The 19,056-nt window shown below is 40.1% G+C and overlaps 1 protein-coding gene and 1 non-coding gene across 2 annotated transcripts; one reads left to right on the forward strand and one right to left on the reverse strand.

The window, feature by feature from the left end:
* Positions 1 to 6,637: 6,637 nt before the first annotated feature.
* Positions 6,638 to 6,744, forward strand: LOC117276950 (small nucleolar RNA R71). The gene has a single exon (XR_004507214.1). It is a non-coding gene; the product is annotated as a small nucleolar RNA R71 (small nucleolar RNA).
* Positions 6,745 to 14,329: 7,585 nt separating this feature from the next.
* Positions 14,330 to 18,344, reverse strand: LOC138902808 (uncharacterized). The gene is made up of 3 exons (XM_070190709.1): positions 18,030 to 18,344; positions 17,769 to 17,878; positions 14,330 to 14,822 (listed from the first exon to the last, which is right to left on the reverse strand). The coding sequence occupies exons 1-3, from the start codon at positions 18,342 to 18,344 to the stop codon at positions 14,330 to 14,332; spliced, it is 918 nt and encodes a 305-aa protein (XP_070046810.1).
* Between the last annotated feature and the right edge of the window lie 712 nt (positions 18,345 to 19,056).

The following is a 19,056-nucleotide window of genomic DNA, read 5'->3' on the forward strand; positions in this document are numbered from 1 at the left end:
ACCTAAAGGTCCCTTCTATGGTTCTACTCGAAAGCTACTCCCCAATCTCTTACCTTACTTCTTTTAGCAACTATGTGCCTTAGGAGGTAAAGGTTCAACAATCTCAATTCAGAACAAAATAGGGATATGGCTTGTAATGTGGGTGCCAAAGAAAAGGTCTATCGGCTCAAAGGGGATAGCAACGAAAAATTTTATTTTTAAGTGACAAGCACATCCATGATGAAGCAAGAAACGCCTACGTCATCTCCTAAAATAGCACAACTTAATGATTTTGCTTCGATTAACACACGGGGAAAGTTCTATAATACACAAGATAGCACAGAAAACCACAAATCCTCACACACACATTGCACATGACTCAATCGAGATGGTTCTGTTAAAATTTCCAGTCAAGCAAGCACATATAGTTGAGAAATTTTAAGCAATATTACACTATATGCCATACAAGTGAAACAACTGAGAAAAGGCATCACAAAGGAGGCTATTTATTTTACTCAGGTATCACAATTCAAATCAAATGTACGGGAAGACATAGCACATGCCATAACCTAATGTGCCAGCACTAAACATGTCAATTGGTATATCAGAGCAACTCAATTTCTTCCTAACCTACTCCTAAAAAAACAAAGTACCCCATTCGAGCTACACCCTTGGAAAAGAAGTGGCGCCCAAAGACAAACCAAGGGATACTACCTAAATATCCTAAAAAAATCTTTTTGGCATTTTTTAATTAGACTTTAATCCCTCACAAAAATTGTCCAAAAGATCCATCGTCGGGAAAGGTCCGAGCTTTTTCTGATTTATTTTCTATTTTCATATTTTTTTCTTTTTCTAAATCTAGGCTAAGTCTACTACAGGCTAAAAAAACTAATAAAAAGAAACATATTTATACAATTTACATCACAAGAAGTGGTTCCCCCACCCCACACTTAGCATATGCATAGTCCCCGATGCATGTAAGAATGTAAAGCAAAGTTGGGTGAAAAGAAAAACTCCCTGCTAGTCGGATTCCTCCTCCTCGGAATGCCCGCCAGTCGCAACTCCGGGCTCAGTGTCGGAGCCTTCGTGAGTGTTCTCATCCTTTGACAGGTGAACAGGACTGCCAGGTGCAATCCCCAATATATCTTTGGAAGAACTGGACAAATCATTGCGCAGATGAATCGCTCCTCGTTCGATGCACCCATCCTGCTCATTATCACATTTAAGGAGTTATAAAGATATCTGTTGAAGTTCTCGTCCCTCTCATTCTGTGCCACCTGGTTAAGCTTAGATGTAGTCTCCAACAAAGATGTGATGTCCATAAACCCCTTAGGAGCCTCCACAACCTCAACATAACTAGGGTATTCGGGCACCTCCCGGGAAAGCATGTAATGCTTGAGCAAGTTGCCAAAGAAGAATCTCTTGATCTTCTGCCCAAATCTTGTGATGGCCATCTCTCTTAGCATGATCTCATCCACATTTATGGGTCACGCAGTAATCAGAAAAAATATCACACACACTCGAGCTCGAGTGCATTCAATGTTGTGCTCAACTGGCATGAGTCTAGCCTTCACGAAAGTTTGCCACACCTTGGCAGTCTTGTTGAAATCGAAGCGGATCATCGCAAGATGGGCATTGCCCTTAGTTATGGTCCACTTGGCATTCTAATTGACGCCATAAAGAGTGACGTATCGCCGGATAGCTTGGGCATTTGACAAATCTTTGTAGCCTTCGCGAGTTAGAGTTATCAACTCCCAAAAATTCACATAAAGACTGCCTATCCATTGGCACCTCTTTTACATGGACCAATGATCTGAACAAGTCCGCATTCCAATTGGCATACAGTTCTCGCACCATTCTCAAATTTTCATGGCCGGGGAAATCAAGGAATTTATCCATTTTCATTTCTCGCAACCGGGCAAGCACGCCCAGGAAGTTCTTTTCCAAAGTTTTCACATTAATACCCATCTCGGAGATGTACCGCATGTATGGCACGAAGTCCCTATGCCATTGGATGGCATCATCACGAACTTGATCTAAACAAGGACTCGGTCCCAATGGTGCCTTCTTCGATCTGTCTGCAACTTGTTTCTCTTTCGTTTGCCAAGATGATCCTTCCCTTTGCTTGCGCTTTTTGGGAGCGGGAGCAGTGTTTGAGGACTTCCCTACTCCATTGCCCTTGTTCGCACTATCATGATCCATAACAACCTACAATACAAATAATCATGAATGTGAGAATGAATCAAGAAATCCTCCTAAAGTTATCGTGAGAGTCAAAGATGACCCACACTAAAAACCTGAAGGCTCAATGTACTATACTCACAATCGTGGTTTAAAACGCACAAGTGTTGCACCACAAGGCAATGGGTACTCAAGAATTCCCCATGCCGTACAATTATAATTGACTAACTATGCCACACAAATGAAGTGGTTGATCATGGCGAAGTGATTTAGCCTTAATGCAAGCAAGTGGCACATGGTTCTTAATCTCTAGAACAAATACACTACACTAGTTAATTCTAACAATGCGCTACAACATACATAATACAAGATATATGGTGTGGGCAACATGTGCACATTAAACCAAGCTCCGAATTATGTAAAACCACTCCCAAAATCCCCACACTTAGCCCGATATCACATACAACTACACATGGTTACTCAGTACTCATTCAAATATTTTATCAAACACATAGTGGGCATTAAGTGTGTGCAACTAATTCAATAATGGTGGAACATGGTGGCCCTCCCAAATTTTAACGAAATAGAGGGAATTTTAGTTTACTACTTCGTATATAACACAATAAATGAGTTTTGTGTCAACCAATTTTGTTCCACATTCGGGCCACCCACCATAGAACAAGTTCTAAGAAGCAACTTATGGGGAATTCGGAGATTGGGGCATTTGGGACGTTCATTATAATCTGCAAACTAAAAGAAAAGGAAGAGGAAGAGATACATACCTGGAAGAATTAATATGAAAGCAAGAGAAACTTGAAAACTTGAGAGAAAGAGAGAAAGGGAGAGGCGTGGGCAGAGTGCTTTGAGAGTTAGAGAGTTACAGTGAGAGAGAGAAATTATAGTTTAAGGGGTTAGAGTTTGTTTTAATTTAAGGGGATAATGGGTATGGGTATTAGGAGATGGGTTAAGGGGTGAGTAGAAATGTGTATTTGGGTTGGGTTGTATCGGAATGGGTTAATAAACAAATAAAAAAACTATAAAAAAATTACATACCTTGGGTGATAGAAAAGAGTTGCTCATCAGGAAATGCCTCCTTAATTTTTCTACCTTCCTCCACTTGCTCATGATTTTCCAGCCTTGATAGATGGTCGGCTACTTGGTTTTCTATGCCCTTTCGATCTCGTATTTCCATATCAAATTCCTGCAATGACATAACCCAGCACATCAATCTAGCCTTGTATTCCTTCTTTGTAAATAGATACCTGATTGCTACATGATCGGTATGGACTATGACTTTTGTTCCCACCAAGTATGCCCGAAATTTCTCAAAGGCCCACACAACGGCCAACAACTCCTTTTCAGTGGTAGTGTAATTCAGTTGTGCATCATCAGGAGTATTACTCTCATAGTAGATGGAGCAAAACATCTTGTCCTTCCTCTGGCCTAGCACTGCCCCAATAGCATGGTCACTTGCATCGCACATAAGTTCAAATGGTAAGGACCAATCTGGTGCCACAATAATGGGGGTAGCCACCAACTTATTTTTGAGCTCCTGGAATGCCTTCAGGCAGGCTTCATCAAAATTGAAGGTCACATCCTTTTCAAGAAACATGTACAACGGAGTAGAAATTTTTGAAAAATCTTTAATAAAGCGTCTATAGAACCCTGCGTGTCCCAAGAATCTCTGGATACCCTTCACAGAAATGGGTGGAAGTAATTTTTCAATCGCCTTAACCTTCGCCTTATCAACTTCAATGCCGCTCCTTGACACTCTGTGGCCCAACATGATGCCTTTCTTGTACCATAAAATGGCACTTTTTCCAATTTAGCACTAGATTTATTTCTTCACAACGGGCCAACACCTTGCCCAAATTCTTCAAACAGTCATCTTAAGAAGACCCAAATACTGAAAAATCATCCATGAAGACTCCCATAAATATTTCCACCATATCAGTGAAAATAGCCATCATGCACCTCTAGAAAGTTGTCGGTGCATTACAAAGATGAAATGGCATTCGCTTGAAAGCGAAAGTACCATAAGGAAATGTGAAAGTTGTCTTCTCCTGATCCTCTAGGCATATGATAATCTAGATGTACCCCTAATAACCATAAAGGAAGCAATAATATTCATACCCTGCCAATCTGTCCAACATTTGGTTAATGAATGGAAGCGGGAAGTGATCCTTGCGGGTTGCTTTGTTGAGCCTTCTGTAGTCAATGCAAACTCTCAACCTCGTCATGGTACGATAAGGAATTAGCTCATTCTTCTCATTCTCTACAACAGTCATCCCCCCTTTTAGGCACACACTGCACTGGGCTCACCCAAATACCGCCAGAGATAGGGAAGATGATACCTGCATCAAGCCACTTAATTACCTCTTTTTTCACCACCACTTTCAGAATGGGATTTAATATCCTTTGTTGCTCAACACTGGGACAGTGTCCATCTTCCAGAAAGATTTTATGCATACAAAATGATGGACTGATTCCTTTGATGTCAACAATTGTTTACCCAATAGCCTTTTTATTCTCACGAAGCACTCTAAGCAATTTTTCTTCTTGCACATCGATGAAGATGGATGAGATAATAATTGGCAATGTCTCAGAGTTCCCCAAATAAGCATAGTGCGGATGCACTGGAAGGGGCTTAAGCTCTAGCTTTGGAGCTTCTTCAATACATAGTTTAGGAGCGGTCAGAGTAACAGGCCTGTCCAACTCCTCAAATTGCAATACATGTTAAGTACTTGCTCAAACTCTTCCATCATCTCATCTTCACTGTCTTCTTCATCCCCAATCAAGGCTCATTCAAGAGGATCCATGGGGCTCATACAAGGCACCAATGACATCACATTACTTTCCACCACAGAACTCGCAGATAGCTCTTCATAGTGGGCTGACAATCTGAGTGGATGCCCCAAAATTGACAATCTGACATTGAATACCTCCACTCGATCACCCACTCTCATCGTCATATTTCCTTTGCATACATCAATAATAGCTCGGTCTGTGGCTAAGAATGGATGCCCCAAAATAAATGGGACAACCTAATTAGGCTCATAGTCCAAGTTAATGAAATCATCAGGGAATATTAAAGAACCCACTTAAACTAACATATATTCAATCACTCCTTCACGATGAGAAAGGGAGCGATCAGCAAACTGTAAAATTATTGTGGTTGGGCGCGGCTCACCCAACCCCAACTATCTGAACACAGATAGAGACATCAAATTGATGCTCGCCCCAAGATCACACAAAGCTTGCTCAACTATGTGCTTACCAATCGAGAATTGGATAGTGAAACTACTTGGATCCTTCAATTTCTAAGGTAGCTTGCTTTGGATTCTTGAGCTACATTCTTCAGTGAGTGCCACAGTCTCGAACTCTGATAACCTTCTCTTACTTTCCACTATGTCCTTGATGTATTTGGCATATTTGGGCACTTCTTGAAAATGTCTACCAGTGGAATATTGATTTGTACCTGCATCAAAATATGAAGAAAAATTTTATAAGCGGCATTATCCTTCAGTTTCTGCAATCTCTAAGGGAATAGAGGTAGTGGCCTCGCAACTAATGGTGAGGGTTGGTTAGCCACCGCCTCTTCAGCTGGCTTCTCTGACTCCTTTGCTTTTTCTAATTCTGCTTCTATGGTGGTCGGTTTCTCATGAAAGGTCACTTGCTTCCTATTTTTCGACAATAATTCGTGTAACTGTCTCCCATTCCTCAATGACAAAGCATTAATAGATGCCTTAGGATTAGCCTCAGTATCACTTTGAAGAGCTCCAACTAGTCGAGTATTTTGAGCACTAACATGTTACCCACTTGTCTCTCCAAATTTCAAATCGCTGCAGTATGGGTTGCTGCCTGAGCCTGCTAATTAGCTATCAATTTCCTTAGCATCTCCTCAATGTGACTCGTTGAGTTTGTTGGTTGCTCAGCTTGAGGTGGTCTATATTGTTGTTGAGGAGCTTTTGGCCTGTACTGATTCTGAGCACCTTGGTTTCCACCCCAAGAGATGTTTGGGTGGTTCCTCAAGTTAGGATTATAAGTGTTCCAATACTTATTTGTCTGTCCCTTAATTGCATTACCCACAAAACAGATAGACTCTGGATTAGCTGGGCATAAGTCGCTCGTGTGACCCTCTCCACATACTTCATAAAATATTTGAATCTGTTGCACTGGCTGAGCTTATTGCTTGTTAATAACCAATGTCATCTTATTGACGTGGTTGGCCAATGTGGCAACCTGCGCTGATAATGCAGAGACAACATCTAACTTGAGAACCTTTGCATATTTTTGCGCTTTGTGTCTGCCCATCTCTCCTTGCCAATAAGCATTGCTTTTGCAGAATTTGTTCAATAATGCATATATCTCATCGAAGCTTTTCTCAAACACTTGATCTTCCACTGTAGCATCCACCGCAATCTTTGTCTCGGGATGTAGCCCATCTATGAAAGTGTGAGCTAACACTTCATTTGTCTGATTGTGATGAGGACAGTCTCTAAGCATCCCCTTGAACCTTTCCCAAGCTGAATAAAAAGACTTCCCCGATTTCTATTTGAAGGCGACTATCTCACTTCTGAACTTTGCAGTTTTGCGTGAAGGAACAAACCTTGCCAAAACTTTCTTCGCCAGATCATTCCATGATGTTATAGCATTAGCTGGTTCCGCGTTCAACCACCTCTTTACTTCGCCCAACAAAGAAAACCGGAACAGTGTGAGCCTCACATAGTCTAGAGTGACTCCGTTAGTGATATAAGTATCACTAATCTCCAAGAAGTTCAGGATGTGCTGTTGTGGATCCTCGTGTGGAAGACCCATAAATTGCCCATTCACATGTAGTAGCTGGATCATGCTTTATTTCAGCTTAAAGTGCCAAGTGATTCTGGGCTTCATGATGCTGGAGGTGACATTAGCGAGGCTGGGCATCACCACCTCCTGAACAACCATATGTTGCTCCTCTGCCATGTCCACAGGAAATTGAACAAGTGCCCAAAGATTATATATCTCCCTTGCTTCCCTCAACCTCATATGAAATGTTCTCTTAGGTTCGGGGTCAAAGCCCTGAAGTCTATCCCGGCTTCTTACCCATCACATTCAATCAAAGTTCCTGTGAGCAGAGCAACCAATAACAAACGTCAGACTTGATGAAATAAACAATTAAAGTATCAACTAGACAGTAGTCAATATTCAAGTTACCGGCAATGGTTCCAAAAACTTGCGGCACCTAAACACACAATCAAGTATACATGGTCGTACAAGTAATAAAATGATAAGTTAAGTGTCGAACCCACAGAGACTTGTGTTAACTACCCACTAGTTTTACCAAGATTATTATTCAGTCAAGTCAATAAGAGTTCAAAATTGTGATTATACTAAGTAATAATTCTAACAAGTAACTAATTAATCAAGAAGCAAAGTAGTTGTTGGGTATTCAGTAGAGACGAATATTCTAGGGTTGTGATCGATTCACCAATCTTATTATGTTCTAATTAACTCTCCATTTCATACAATTCACTCATGGTTGCTAATTAATCAAACAATTGCTCTCGTAGTATGATCGCGAAATCCTACTCGTCTATTCAAAGTAGATTAACGCCTATATTCCTATGGAATCATTATATTAAGAATGCATTAAGATTACGATATTTAATTAAGTACGGTGACTAGGTATATTCCTGTCCTGACCACAAATCTGCCCCCCACTCAGAGTTAAGATCATGGTCTCTTCAATTCTTCTCTAATCTAAACGTAGCTTTCCCAAGCATATCATAGAAAGTAAATAGAACCGAACGGTTGGCCAGACAATTAAGCAATTAATCACAGAATTGAAGAAACAAAGATATATTAGTGAATTGTAATCGAGGTTAAGTCAACTTTAAGCAACAATGTTCATGGCTAAATCACAACCCCAGAACTACGGGTTTTAGGCACTCACGATAATATCAAAATAAATTCACTAGTGTTAAATAATTGAGAATACTAAGAAAAGAAGAAGAAAACTCAGATATCCTCGCTCCCGGATGTTCTTTGTGTGTATTTTTGCTTCAAAGTTGCGTCTCCCCTCTCAAAATAGGCTTAGCCTTGCTTTTATACGCGTTGGGGAGGTCTTGGGTCGAAATAACCTTGTCCCGGGTGAAGTAGGAGAGACTTCCCGTCACCAGCGCCCATGGTAGCGTGGTGACCTATCCCTGGCTCTGGGAATTTTTGGTTCCTAACTTCTGCGCTCTGCTTGTGGCGCTATAAATGGCCATTTTCCCATTTTGCTCCTTTTTGGTTATAATCTCGCCCCATATTGCCTCCAGATGATTCTGATAACAACAAAGTCGGGAATCAAAACTAGAGTAAGAATTTGAGAAATAAATATGGAAGCAATAATAATAAGGAATTGAACAACTAGAATTAAAGTGCAGAAAATAAAGAATATGGCAAAATTCAAGGAAAGAATTCCAAGACCTTCCAAAAACACAAGTTTTATAGCCTAGACAAGATCCAAGCAACAATGTTTTGATTTATTGAAGAAGTCAAACGCCTTTATTTAAAAACAAATCAAAATAATAGATTCGGATATTGACCGCTTTACGAGTAACTTGAGACAACAATTAATAACTCGTATTAATCGCCTTCTAAGAATACCACAAAGTAATCAATGATATCACAATAAAGAAGTTATCTTACTACCTTGAAGTATGAAGTAGTAAAGATTGAAAGATAAATCTCAAAGCATAAGTAACAAAGGTGCAAAAGAACTCTCAAAATATAATATTCTTAATAAATACTGAAGTGCCTCAATAAATGAGAAGAACTCCTTATTTATAGGAGTAAAAGTCCTTAAAATTAGGTGGGGTGGTTGCTAAGGCATAAAAAGTCATTAAAATTATGTAGGGTGGTTGCTGAGGAATAAGAAAAGTCATTAAAATTAGGTAGGGTGGGCGGCCAAATCCCTTTGGGGCAGATTTGGACCTTAAAACTACTAGTTTGGGCTATTGGTTTGGACTCCAATTGGGCTCCTTTTCGAACACCCCATTTTGGACCTCTTTTAAGCTCATTTTCAGCTCTTCTGGGTGCCCTTTTGCTGGATATCAAGGGCCGAGTTCGGGACCCAATCTTCCTTCTCTTGGACTTCAATTTGGGCCACCAAATAATTATAAAACTTGTACAATTCATATCCTTTGGGCTTGAGCTCGTCTTCTATAATTAAAAGTTTCTTTATTTGCCATTGAAGTCCAGTAACCTTAGTCTGCAACTCTTTAACTTGAGATCTTGTAAATGACCTTCTTGGAGCTTCCAAAACACTATCATATTTAGTCTAGGTGCATTAGTCAAGCCAAAAGGCATAACTAACCACTCATACAGCCCATATTTAGTCTTAAAATCAGTTTTCCATTCATCTCCAAGATTCATTCGAATCTGATGGTAACCACTTTTGAGATCAATTTTAGAAAAGATTTTGGATCCATGTAATTGATCCAACTTGTCATCAAGACGAGGAATAGGATGGAGATACTTTACCGTTATCTTATTGATTTCTCTACAATCCACGCACATCCTCCAAGTTCCATCCTTTTCGGTTACCAATAGGACGGGAACAGAGCAAAGGATCATGCTCTCTATCACAAAGCCTTTTTCAAGCAACTCCCCAGCTTGCCTTAGAAGCTCTTTTGTCTCTTCTGGATTACTCCTATAAGCGGGCCTATTTGGAATTTGTGATCTAGGTACAAAATCAACTTGATGCTCAATTCCTTGCAAAGGTGGCAATCCATTAGGAATATCTTCAGGAAAATCATCTTAAAAATCCTGCAAAAGAGAAGAAATACTACTTGGCAAAAAAGAAGTTAGTAACTCAGAATTAGGCTTAAGTTTGATTAATGATTGGAAAAGATCATCTTGATACCAATAATAGCATCAAGGATAGTGTTTTGGAAGCTCCAAGAAGGACATTTACAAGATCTCAAGTTAAAGAGTTGCAGACTAAGGTTGCTGGACTTCAATGGCAAATAAAGAAGCTTTTATTTGTAGAGGACGAGCTCAAACCTAAAGGAGATGAATTGTACAAGTTTTATAATTATTTGGTGGCCCAAATTGAAGTCCAAGAGGAGGAAGATTGGGTCCCGAACTCGACCCTTGAAATCCAGCAAAAGGGCACCCAGAAGAGCTCAAAATGAGCTTAAAAGAGGTTCAAAAAGGGGTGTTTGAAAAGGAGCCCAATTGGAGAGCAAACCAATGGCCCAAACTAGTAGTTTTAAGGTCCAAATCTGTCCCAAAGGAATTTGGCCGCCACCCTACCTAATTTTAATGACTTTTCTTATTCCTTAGCAACCACCCTACCTAATTTTAATGACTTTTTATGCCTTAGCAACCACCCCACCTAATTTTAAGGCATTTTACTCCTATAAATAAGGAGTTCTTCTCATTCATTGAGGCACTTCATTATTGATTAAGAATATTATACTTTGAGAGTTCTTTTAAACCTTTGTTACTTATGCTTTGAGATTTATCTTTCAACCTTTACTAATTCATAGTTCAAGGTAGTAAGATAACTTCTTTATTTTGATATCATTGATTACTTTGTGGTATTCTTAGAAGGCAATTAATACGAGTTATTAATTGTTGTCTCAAGTTACTCGTAAAGTGGTCAAGATCTGAATCTATTGTTTGATTTGTTTTTAAGTAAAGGCGTTTGATTTCGTCAATAAATCAAAACGTTGTTGCTTGGATCTTGTCAAGGCTATAGAACTTGCGTTTTTGGAAGGTCTTGGAATTCTTTCCTTGAATTTTCCCATGTCCTTTATTTTCTGCACTTTAATTCTAGTTGTTCAATTTCTTATTATTATTGCTTCCACATTTACTTCTCAAATTCTTACTCTAGTTTGGATTCCCAACTTTGTTGTTATCAAATTCTTACTCTATTATTAAAGATGCCACCCTCTCATTAGAACGAATGATAACACGATAAAGGATAGTCATAAATCAATGGAAGCCTTAGACAATGCTAAAACATCAAATTAGGAGCAAGATAAGTGTCAAGTAAATTTCCATTACTTTAGGTTGGGAGATCTTAGCACCAATATACCACCGTAATTTTAGCATGGAGTCCGATCACGGCCCGATCGGCTAGGCCGTCTTACCCAAAGACATTAACCACAATCACTATCATAGTTTCAATCATTATCTCGATCACAATTTTCTGCACAATCACCACTATTTGTGCGACATGGCGTCCGATCACGACCCGACCGGCTAGGCTGTCTCACCAAAATTCCATGTGGATCAACTTCACCTTTTTCTTGCATTCATCTCATCAATATAAAGGGGAATATTTCATCACATTAATCTCGTCCCAAAGGAGGGGAATAATTACAATCCATTCCCACACCGACGTGTGTAGTTTCGTAGTTAGGCTATTTTAACCTACCCTTCCTCAGTGACTAATAATACTCCCAAAGTGTTCGTTATTAAAAGGATTCACAATTCATTTCAACATCTTTTACACGTTTCTTAATTTTATTGGCAATAGTGGCCCCAAATGTAATATCATTCTTGGCACGTTGGTCGTATTTCATGTTTCATTCTCTGCTCATCTCTTTCACTTTCAAACATCATCACAGATCATTAACAACAAAGCATTTCTATTCAAGACATGAGTACACATGTGAGCAAGTAAAAGTCTTAAGCACATTGAAATTTCTTACACAATTTGGCATAATCGCTTTCGCTGGAATCACGACTTGAAGTTATAGCATTTAGACATGCAACCCAAACATTGAACACATTTTCAATTAGTAACACAACATAACAGGAACATTCGGAATACATATTGAACACATATATCTTATGACACAAGGCTTATTTGGTATAATCAATTTATAATGAGCAACTCGGGACTTACAAGGACATTGTGGGGTTCAATTCTAAAAGAGGAGTTTAGCCAACATACCTCGCTTTGAGCTTTCCTTAATTCACTACATAGTTCCGAAAATCCTAGCAACTTCGATCTATTTAGACATATTGCAAAATTGAAGACAAATTAGGAAGGAGTTCATGGTACCAACTCATTTGAGCATTTTATCAAACACTAGGTGGGTATTATAATTTGAAGGTCCTCCTATGGAGGATTCCTGCATTACAACAACAACAACATACCCAGTATTATCCCACATCATAGGGTCTAGAAGGGTAGTGTGTACGCAGACCTTACCCTTACCTTCTGAGGATAGAAAGGTTGTTTCCAATAGACCCTCGGCTCAGGAAAGCATAAGCACCACAATAATGAAAATATAGACAAGAAGGGACAGTACCAAAAAGCTATATAAAAGCAGAATAAAAACAACAAGAAAGTAAGGTGATTAACAATGAAAGAAAACAACGGTTAGTCATAAATGTGTCAATACTACTGCTATGACCACTATAGACTACCTACTCTACTACCCTAATCCTCGACCTCCACACCTTCCTATCAAGGGTCATGTCCTCGGTCAGCTGAAACTGCGCCATGTCTTGCCTAATCACCTCTCCCTACCTCTTCTTAGGCCTACCTCTACCTCTTCGTAGGCTCTCCAATGTCAACCTCTCACACCTCCTCACCGGGGTGTCCGTGCTCCTCCTCCTCACATGGCCAAACCACCTAAGCCGCGCTTCCCGCATCTTGTCTTCAATAGGGGCCACACCCACCTTGTCGTGAATAACGTCATTTCTAATTTTATCTAACCTGATGTGCCCGAACATCCATCTCAATGCCCTCATCTCTGCTATATTCATCTTCTGGACATGAGCGATCTTGACTGGCCAACACTCAGCCCTATACAACATCGTTGGTCTGACCACCACTTAAGTTTCGGTGGCACCTTCTTGTCACACAAAACACCGGAAGCGAGTCTCCATTTCACCAATCCCACCCCGATACGACGTGTGAAATCTTCATAAATCTCTCCATCCCAATGAATAATAGACCCAATATACTTAAAACTCCCTCTCCTAGGGATGACTTGCGAGTCTAGCCTCGTCTCCCTTTCCCCTCCTTGAGTCTCGCCACTGAAATTACACTCCAAGTACTCTGTCTTGGACCTGCTCAACTTGAAACCTTTAGATTCCAGGGTCTTCCTCAATATCTCTAATTGCGCTTTCACACCGTCCCACGTCTCGTCGATCAATACAATATCATCTGCAAATAGAATACACCACGGCACCTCCCCTTGGATGTAGCTCGCCAGTACGTCCATCACCAGAGCAAATAAAAAAGGCCTGAGTGCCAACCCCTGATGTAACCCCATCATAACCGGAAAATGGTCTGAGTCCCCAACCATCGTCCTCACTCAGGTCTTTACTCCATCATACATGTCCTTAATCAGCCTAACGTAGGCAACAGGTACATCTTTAGCGTCCAAACATCGCCACAAAACCTCCCTCTGAAAGTTATCGTACGCCTTTTCTAAGTCGATGAAAACCATATGCAAGTCCTTCTTTCTCTCCCTATACTGCTCCATCAATCTCCTAACAAGGTGGATGGCTTCTGTAGTCGAACGCCCCAGCATAAACCCAAACTAGTTCTCGGAAATAGACACACTTCTTCTCACCCTTAGCTCTACCACTCTCTCCCAGACTCCTACCAAAAAGCTAACCCAACAAAATCCGGGTTTTTTCTAGACTAGACCTTCAGGATTTTTTTAGGGTTCATACATGCAGCCTTCCGAGTTCTACCCCCGCTACCACAAATCATACTACGGCTAAGCAGCTTGATACCCCGATAGTTATTAAAATTTTGGATATCACCCTTGTTCTTGTATACAGGAACCATCATGCTCCATCTCCACTCTTCGGGCATCTTCTTCGTTCTAAAAATGACATTAACTAACCTAGTGAGCCACTTCAAGCCTGCCTTGCCCGCACTCTTCCAAAACTCCACTAGGATTTCATCTGACCCGGTCGCTTTGCCTCTGCTCATCTTATGCATACCCCCCTCAACTTTATCAACTCTAATCCGCCTACAGTACCCAAAGTCACAGTGACTCCCGGAGAGTTCCAAATCACCCATTACAATGATCTTGTCTCCCTCCTAGTTCAAGAGACTATGGAAGTAGGTCTGCCATCTCCGACGGATTAGCCCCTCATCCAACAAAACTCAACCTTCTTCGTCCTTGATGCACTTTACTTGGTCCAATTCATGTGCCTTCCTTTATCGTGGCTTGGCTAATCTAAACAACCTCTTATCCCCACCTCGACCCTCGAGTTCCTCATACAAACAACTAAAAGTTGCAGTCTTGACCGCCGTAACTGCTTGTTTTGCCTCTTTCTTAGCGAACTTATAACGCTCCCTAATCTCCCTCTTCTTCTCCTCGTGTACACTTTCCACTAGCTTCAGATACACTGTTTTCTTGATTTCTACTTTTCCTTGCACCTCTCCATTCCACCACCAGTCTCCCTTGTGACCACTAGAGTAACCCTTTGAGACCCCTAATACCTCTCTCGCAGCTTCCCTAATGCGCTGCGCTGTCATGGTCCACATAGCGCTTGCGTCCCCACTACTCCTCCAAGCCACCATAGTCACCAGCTTGACCCCCAACTCCTGCGCTTTAGCTTCCGTCAAGGCTCTCCGCTTTATCTTATTTTGCCTATACGTCGCCCTCTTCCTTCTCTTCCTTGTGATGTCAAGGTCCAAGACCAGGAGCCTATGAAGGGTCGAGAGGTTCTCACTCTAGATGACCTTGCAATCCATGCAAAGACCTCTATCGGACTTCCTGCAAAGTAAATAATCAAGCTGAGTCTCAGCCACCGAACTCTGGAAGGTGACCAAGTGTCACGCCCCGAACTCGGGGAGCGCGACCGGCGCTCAACTGAGTGAACCCGGTCAAGCAAGCCTGTTAGATACTTTCTACCCAAACTCACTTATGAATACAAAACAAATACATATTTTCGTCAATTATATGATAAGGAGACCAGGTATACAATATCAATTCACTACCATAAGTTACTTCATTTTAAAGTCTCCAATTACACACATTTTCATGGTCTAAAGTGGAACAAGTAATTCCAACACAACATAACATGGTTTGATTTCCCCACCACCAATATACAACCCACACTTTGTCTTTAGAGCCTCTAATAGATACAGAAGAGTACTATGATAATGCCGACAACAAGGCTCCGGCTATACCTCAAACACAATACACAAGGAACAAAAGATACATGACACCGAAATAAAGTGGGGCTCACCAAGTCAGCTGGGAAGAGGGTGTACCGCTATCACTGATCAATGTCTCTTGTTGTGGAACCACCTGCATCCATTGAAGATGCAACGCCCCCAGAAAAAGGGACGTTAGTACATATAGAATAGTAGTAGTATGAATGACAAAACACCCTCTCAGTAGAATGATAAATAATACAAGGAATAATATTCATAATATCACTGGAAGCCACAAACAACATCAAAAATCAAATTAGGATCAAGACAATGTTCAAATTAATTTTTATATCTTAAGTTGGTAGATCTTTAATACCAATATGCCACCATTCACGATACCAGTATTAACAATACCAATACCACCATACTTTTAGCACGGAGTCCGATCACGACCCGATCGGCTAGGCCATCTCATTAGAGACATCAACCACAATCACAATTTCAATTTACAATTTCTAGCACAATCACCACCATGTGTGCGGCATGGCGTCCGATCACGACCTGATCGGCTAGGCCGTCTCATTCGAGACATCATCCTTTTTATACCAATCATCTCATTGCATACTTCTTTCACATCTTTTCATTTCATTGGAACTAGTGGCCACAAGTATAAAATCATTCTTGGCACGTCGGTCGTATTTAGTATTTGATGCTCACCTTTTTCACTTTCAAACATCATCATCATCATCCAAAACAAGGCATTTCAAATCAACGTTTTTAGTAAACATGTGAGCACTTAAGAGTCTTAGGCACATAGAGATTTTTCACAAGATTTGGCATAATAGCCTCCGTTTGGACTTGGCTTAAAGCTAAAACATTTTTAATGCATAACTCATACTTTGAACACTTTCTCAAATGATAACATAACATGATAAAAGCATTTGGTATACATATTGAACATATATCTTTCAACACAACTAATTTGGAATAGCCAATTTTTTTTATAGTGAACCATTTGGGACTTACATAAATTACATGAATACCGTGGGATTCAATTCTAAGAAAGGAGTTTAGCCAACATACCTCGATTTGAGCTTTCCTTAAATTACTACAATGTTCCAAAAATCCGAGCAATCCCAATCTCAACCTTCAAGCTCCGAAAATATTACAATGATCCAATTGAATAAAATTTTCAAATATCACCCACAATTCAATACCTACCATTAGATATCCCAACTACATCAAAATAAATACGAAAGGATTCATAAATATCTATTTAGGCTTCACAATTGGGCAACAAGCCTTCAACCATCCCAAATTATCCAATAGGCTCATCCATTAGCCTATTCAATTTAATTCTTATCATTTAATACTCATTTGAAGTCATTAATAATACTATGTTAATTACCCAACATCCTCAAGTCACTATTCATTGCCTTCTCCAACAAAACTCTAGGTTCAAGAACATCCATTTCAAGAACTAGTATTGTATCTTATCCAAATGGTGATTCCAAATTAAATCCGTTCATCAATTAAGTTATCAAATCTATCGCAATCATTATAAACTCAAGACATATGTATTTATATCAATTCATCACTATTCATCTTCTTTTTTACCCAAAAATGGCATTCTGATGACCCACCCTTAGGGTTCATACAATATCCCATTATAACTTCAAATAAAACTCATAAACATGATACCCATACTCCAATATGACATATATATGAATCTCAAGTGAAGGGATTACCTCTTGGTGGAAGAATCTCACTTTTCCTCTTTTTGGTGTTCTTGAAGATTCAACCCATTTCCTATGGATTTGATCCATAATAATGTTAGTGTTATCACTAAATGATGTTATATAATCATCCTTGTGCCAAAACAACTTACCTTGAAGTATATCCATGGTGGAAGATCTTCTCCTTCTCTCTAGAAATCCATTCCAAGATGAAGAACTAACACATTCTCTCTCTAAACCCACGTTTTTAGCTCCTTAAAATGACCCTTGAAGCTGCGTAGCCTCCTGCGTAGGCTGCGCACAAAGGCTGCGCAGGGTGGATATCCATTCCCCTTAAATTGGAAGTTGCTGGATTTGCCTACGCAATGGTGCGTAGGCTACGCTGCTATGGTATGTAGGCTACGTTACTATGATGCGTAGGCTACACAAGACTCGGGTAGCTGTTCTGTCACCCTTTAGTAAAAAGGTCATAATGTCTTGTACGAATATCCAAATGATAAACGGTTTGAAGAATTAGAAACTAGACACATAAACCATATAAAACTTCATATCTTGAGAGTTATGCTAGTTTGAAGTTAGGTCTTATGCGAACTAACTTGAAACTTTACCCCATCGTATAATTTCCAACTTGACTTAGCCTTGGGGCTCTTCTTAGACCATAAACCATTCTTAATGCACCTCATACATACATTATCATGATCAATTGATATCATTCATATTATTAGTCTTGTTCATACCCGAATTAATATAATTAGTACCTCCCAATCTTTTTAATGGTCTTAAAACACTTCGAACTTTTCCGGGGTGTTACACCAAGTGCTCCCTCTTCTTCGGGAAACTCGAGTTTGCTATCACCAAATCGAATGCTCTAGAAAAGTCCAGTAGAGATGTTCCTCCTCAATTTCTATCTCCAAAACCAAAGCCAACATGCACATCATCATACCCCCAGACGTCGCTCCAATGTGGCAGTTGAAATCTCAAACTATGAAAAGCTTCTTGGTATGCGGGATACCACGCACCATCTGTTCCAAATCCTCCCAGAAATGCCTCTTGACTTCCTCATCCAAGCTTGCTTGGAGTGCGTACGCACTGATTATGATCAAAGTAAAACCTCCAACAACTAGCTTAATAGTCATCAGCCTGTCATTCACCATCCTAACCTCCACCACTAATTCATGAATGTCCTTATCAACCAAGATACCTACCCCGTTCCTGCCCCCCACTTTCCCAGAATACCAAAGCTTGAAACTGCCCATATCCCGCGCCTTATATCCTACACACCTAATCTCCTGAACACAAGCTATAATAATCTTCCTTTTCTCGAGAATCTTCATTAACTCTACATATTTTTCAGTCAAAGTTCCTATGTTCCAAGACCCCACTCTCAGCCTAGTAGCTCCCTTAGCCCTCTTACCCGCCCTTACCCCCCACCCCCTCCCCCGCACTGACACCCCCGAGGACAAGACCTTACCCTACCATCATTCACCAAATCCACTATAATCTATGAGTCACTACGCAAGCACTATCCCGAAAACAAGCGACAAAAATAAAATGAATTACCGAAATATAATCTACCACTAAAGGTCACGAAACGGGTGAAGAAATAAAATAAAAGAACTAACGAGAACTATAATCTACAACTAAAGGTAAGATAAATAGGTGAAGAAATACAGTACAAGAGCTAAAGGGAGTTATAATCTACAAGTAAAGATCACAAAGAAAATGTGCAAAACTATAATGCAAAGCTATCACTAATGCAATTAATTTAACAATGCTAGGGCTAATACTAACTAAAGATTCAACAACAAAATAGGCAGGCAATGAGATACAATTACGCTAAAATATCAAACTATTAAAATATCAAGACATGAGAGAAACAATAGAACCTGGATTGCAGCCCTTGAAATTAACGAAAATCTGGATGTGATGGATTGCGACAAGCTGGAGGAACGGTGTCGTCATTTGAAACTGGCGGACCGAGAATCAATCAGATTTTTTTGGATCTGTATTTGGTTTCGATTTGTTTAACCACTCAACAAAATGTTC

Source organism: Nicotiana tomentosiformis, chromosome 12 (assembly GCF_000390325.3).
Source record: "Nicotiana tomentosiformis chromosome 12, ASM39032v3, whole genome shotgun sequence".
Lineage (NCBI taxonomy): Eukaryota > Viridiplantae > Streptophyta > Magnoliopsida > Solanales > Solanaceae > Nicotiana > Nicotiana tomentosiformis.

Coding starts and splice junctions, on each gene's coding strand:
- LOC138902808 (XM_070190709.1), bottom strand. CDS start 18,344: ATGAAGATTCTCGAGAAAAGGAAGATTATTATAGCTTGTGTTCAGGAG. Junction 17,879..18,029: donor GGGAGGATTTGGAACAGATG/GTGCGTGGTATC, acceptor GGACTTTTCTAG/AGCATTCGATTTGGTGATAG. Junction 14,823..17,768: donor ACCATTAAAAAGATTGGGAG/GTACTAATTATA, acceptor GACCCTTCATAG/GCTCCTGGTCTTGGACCTTG.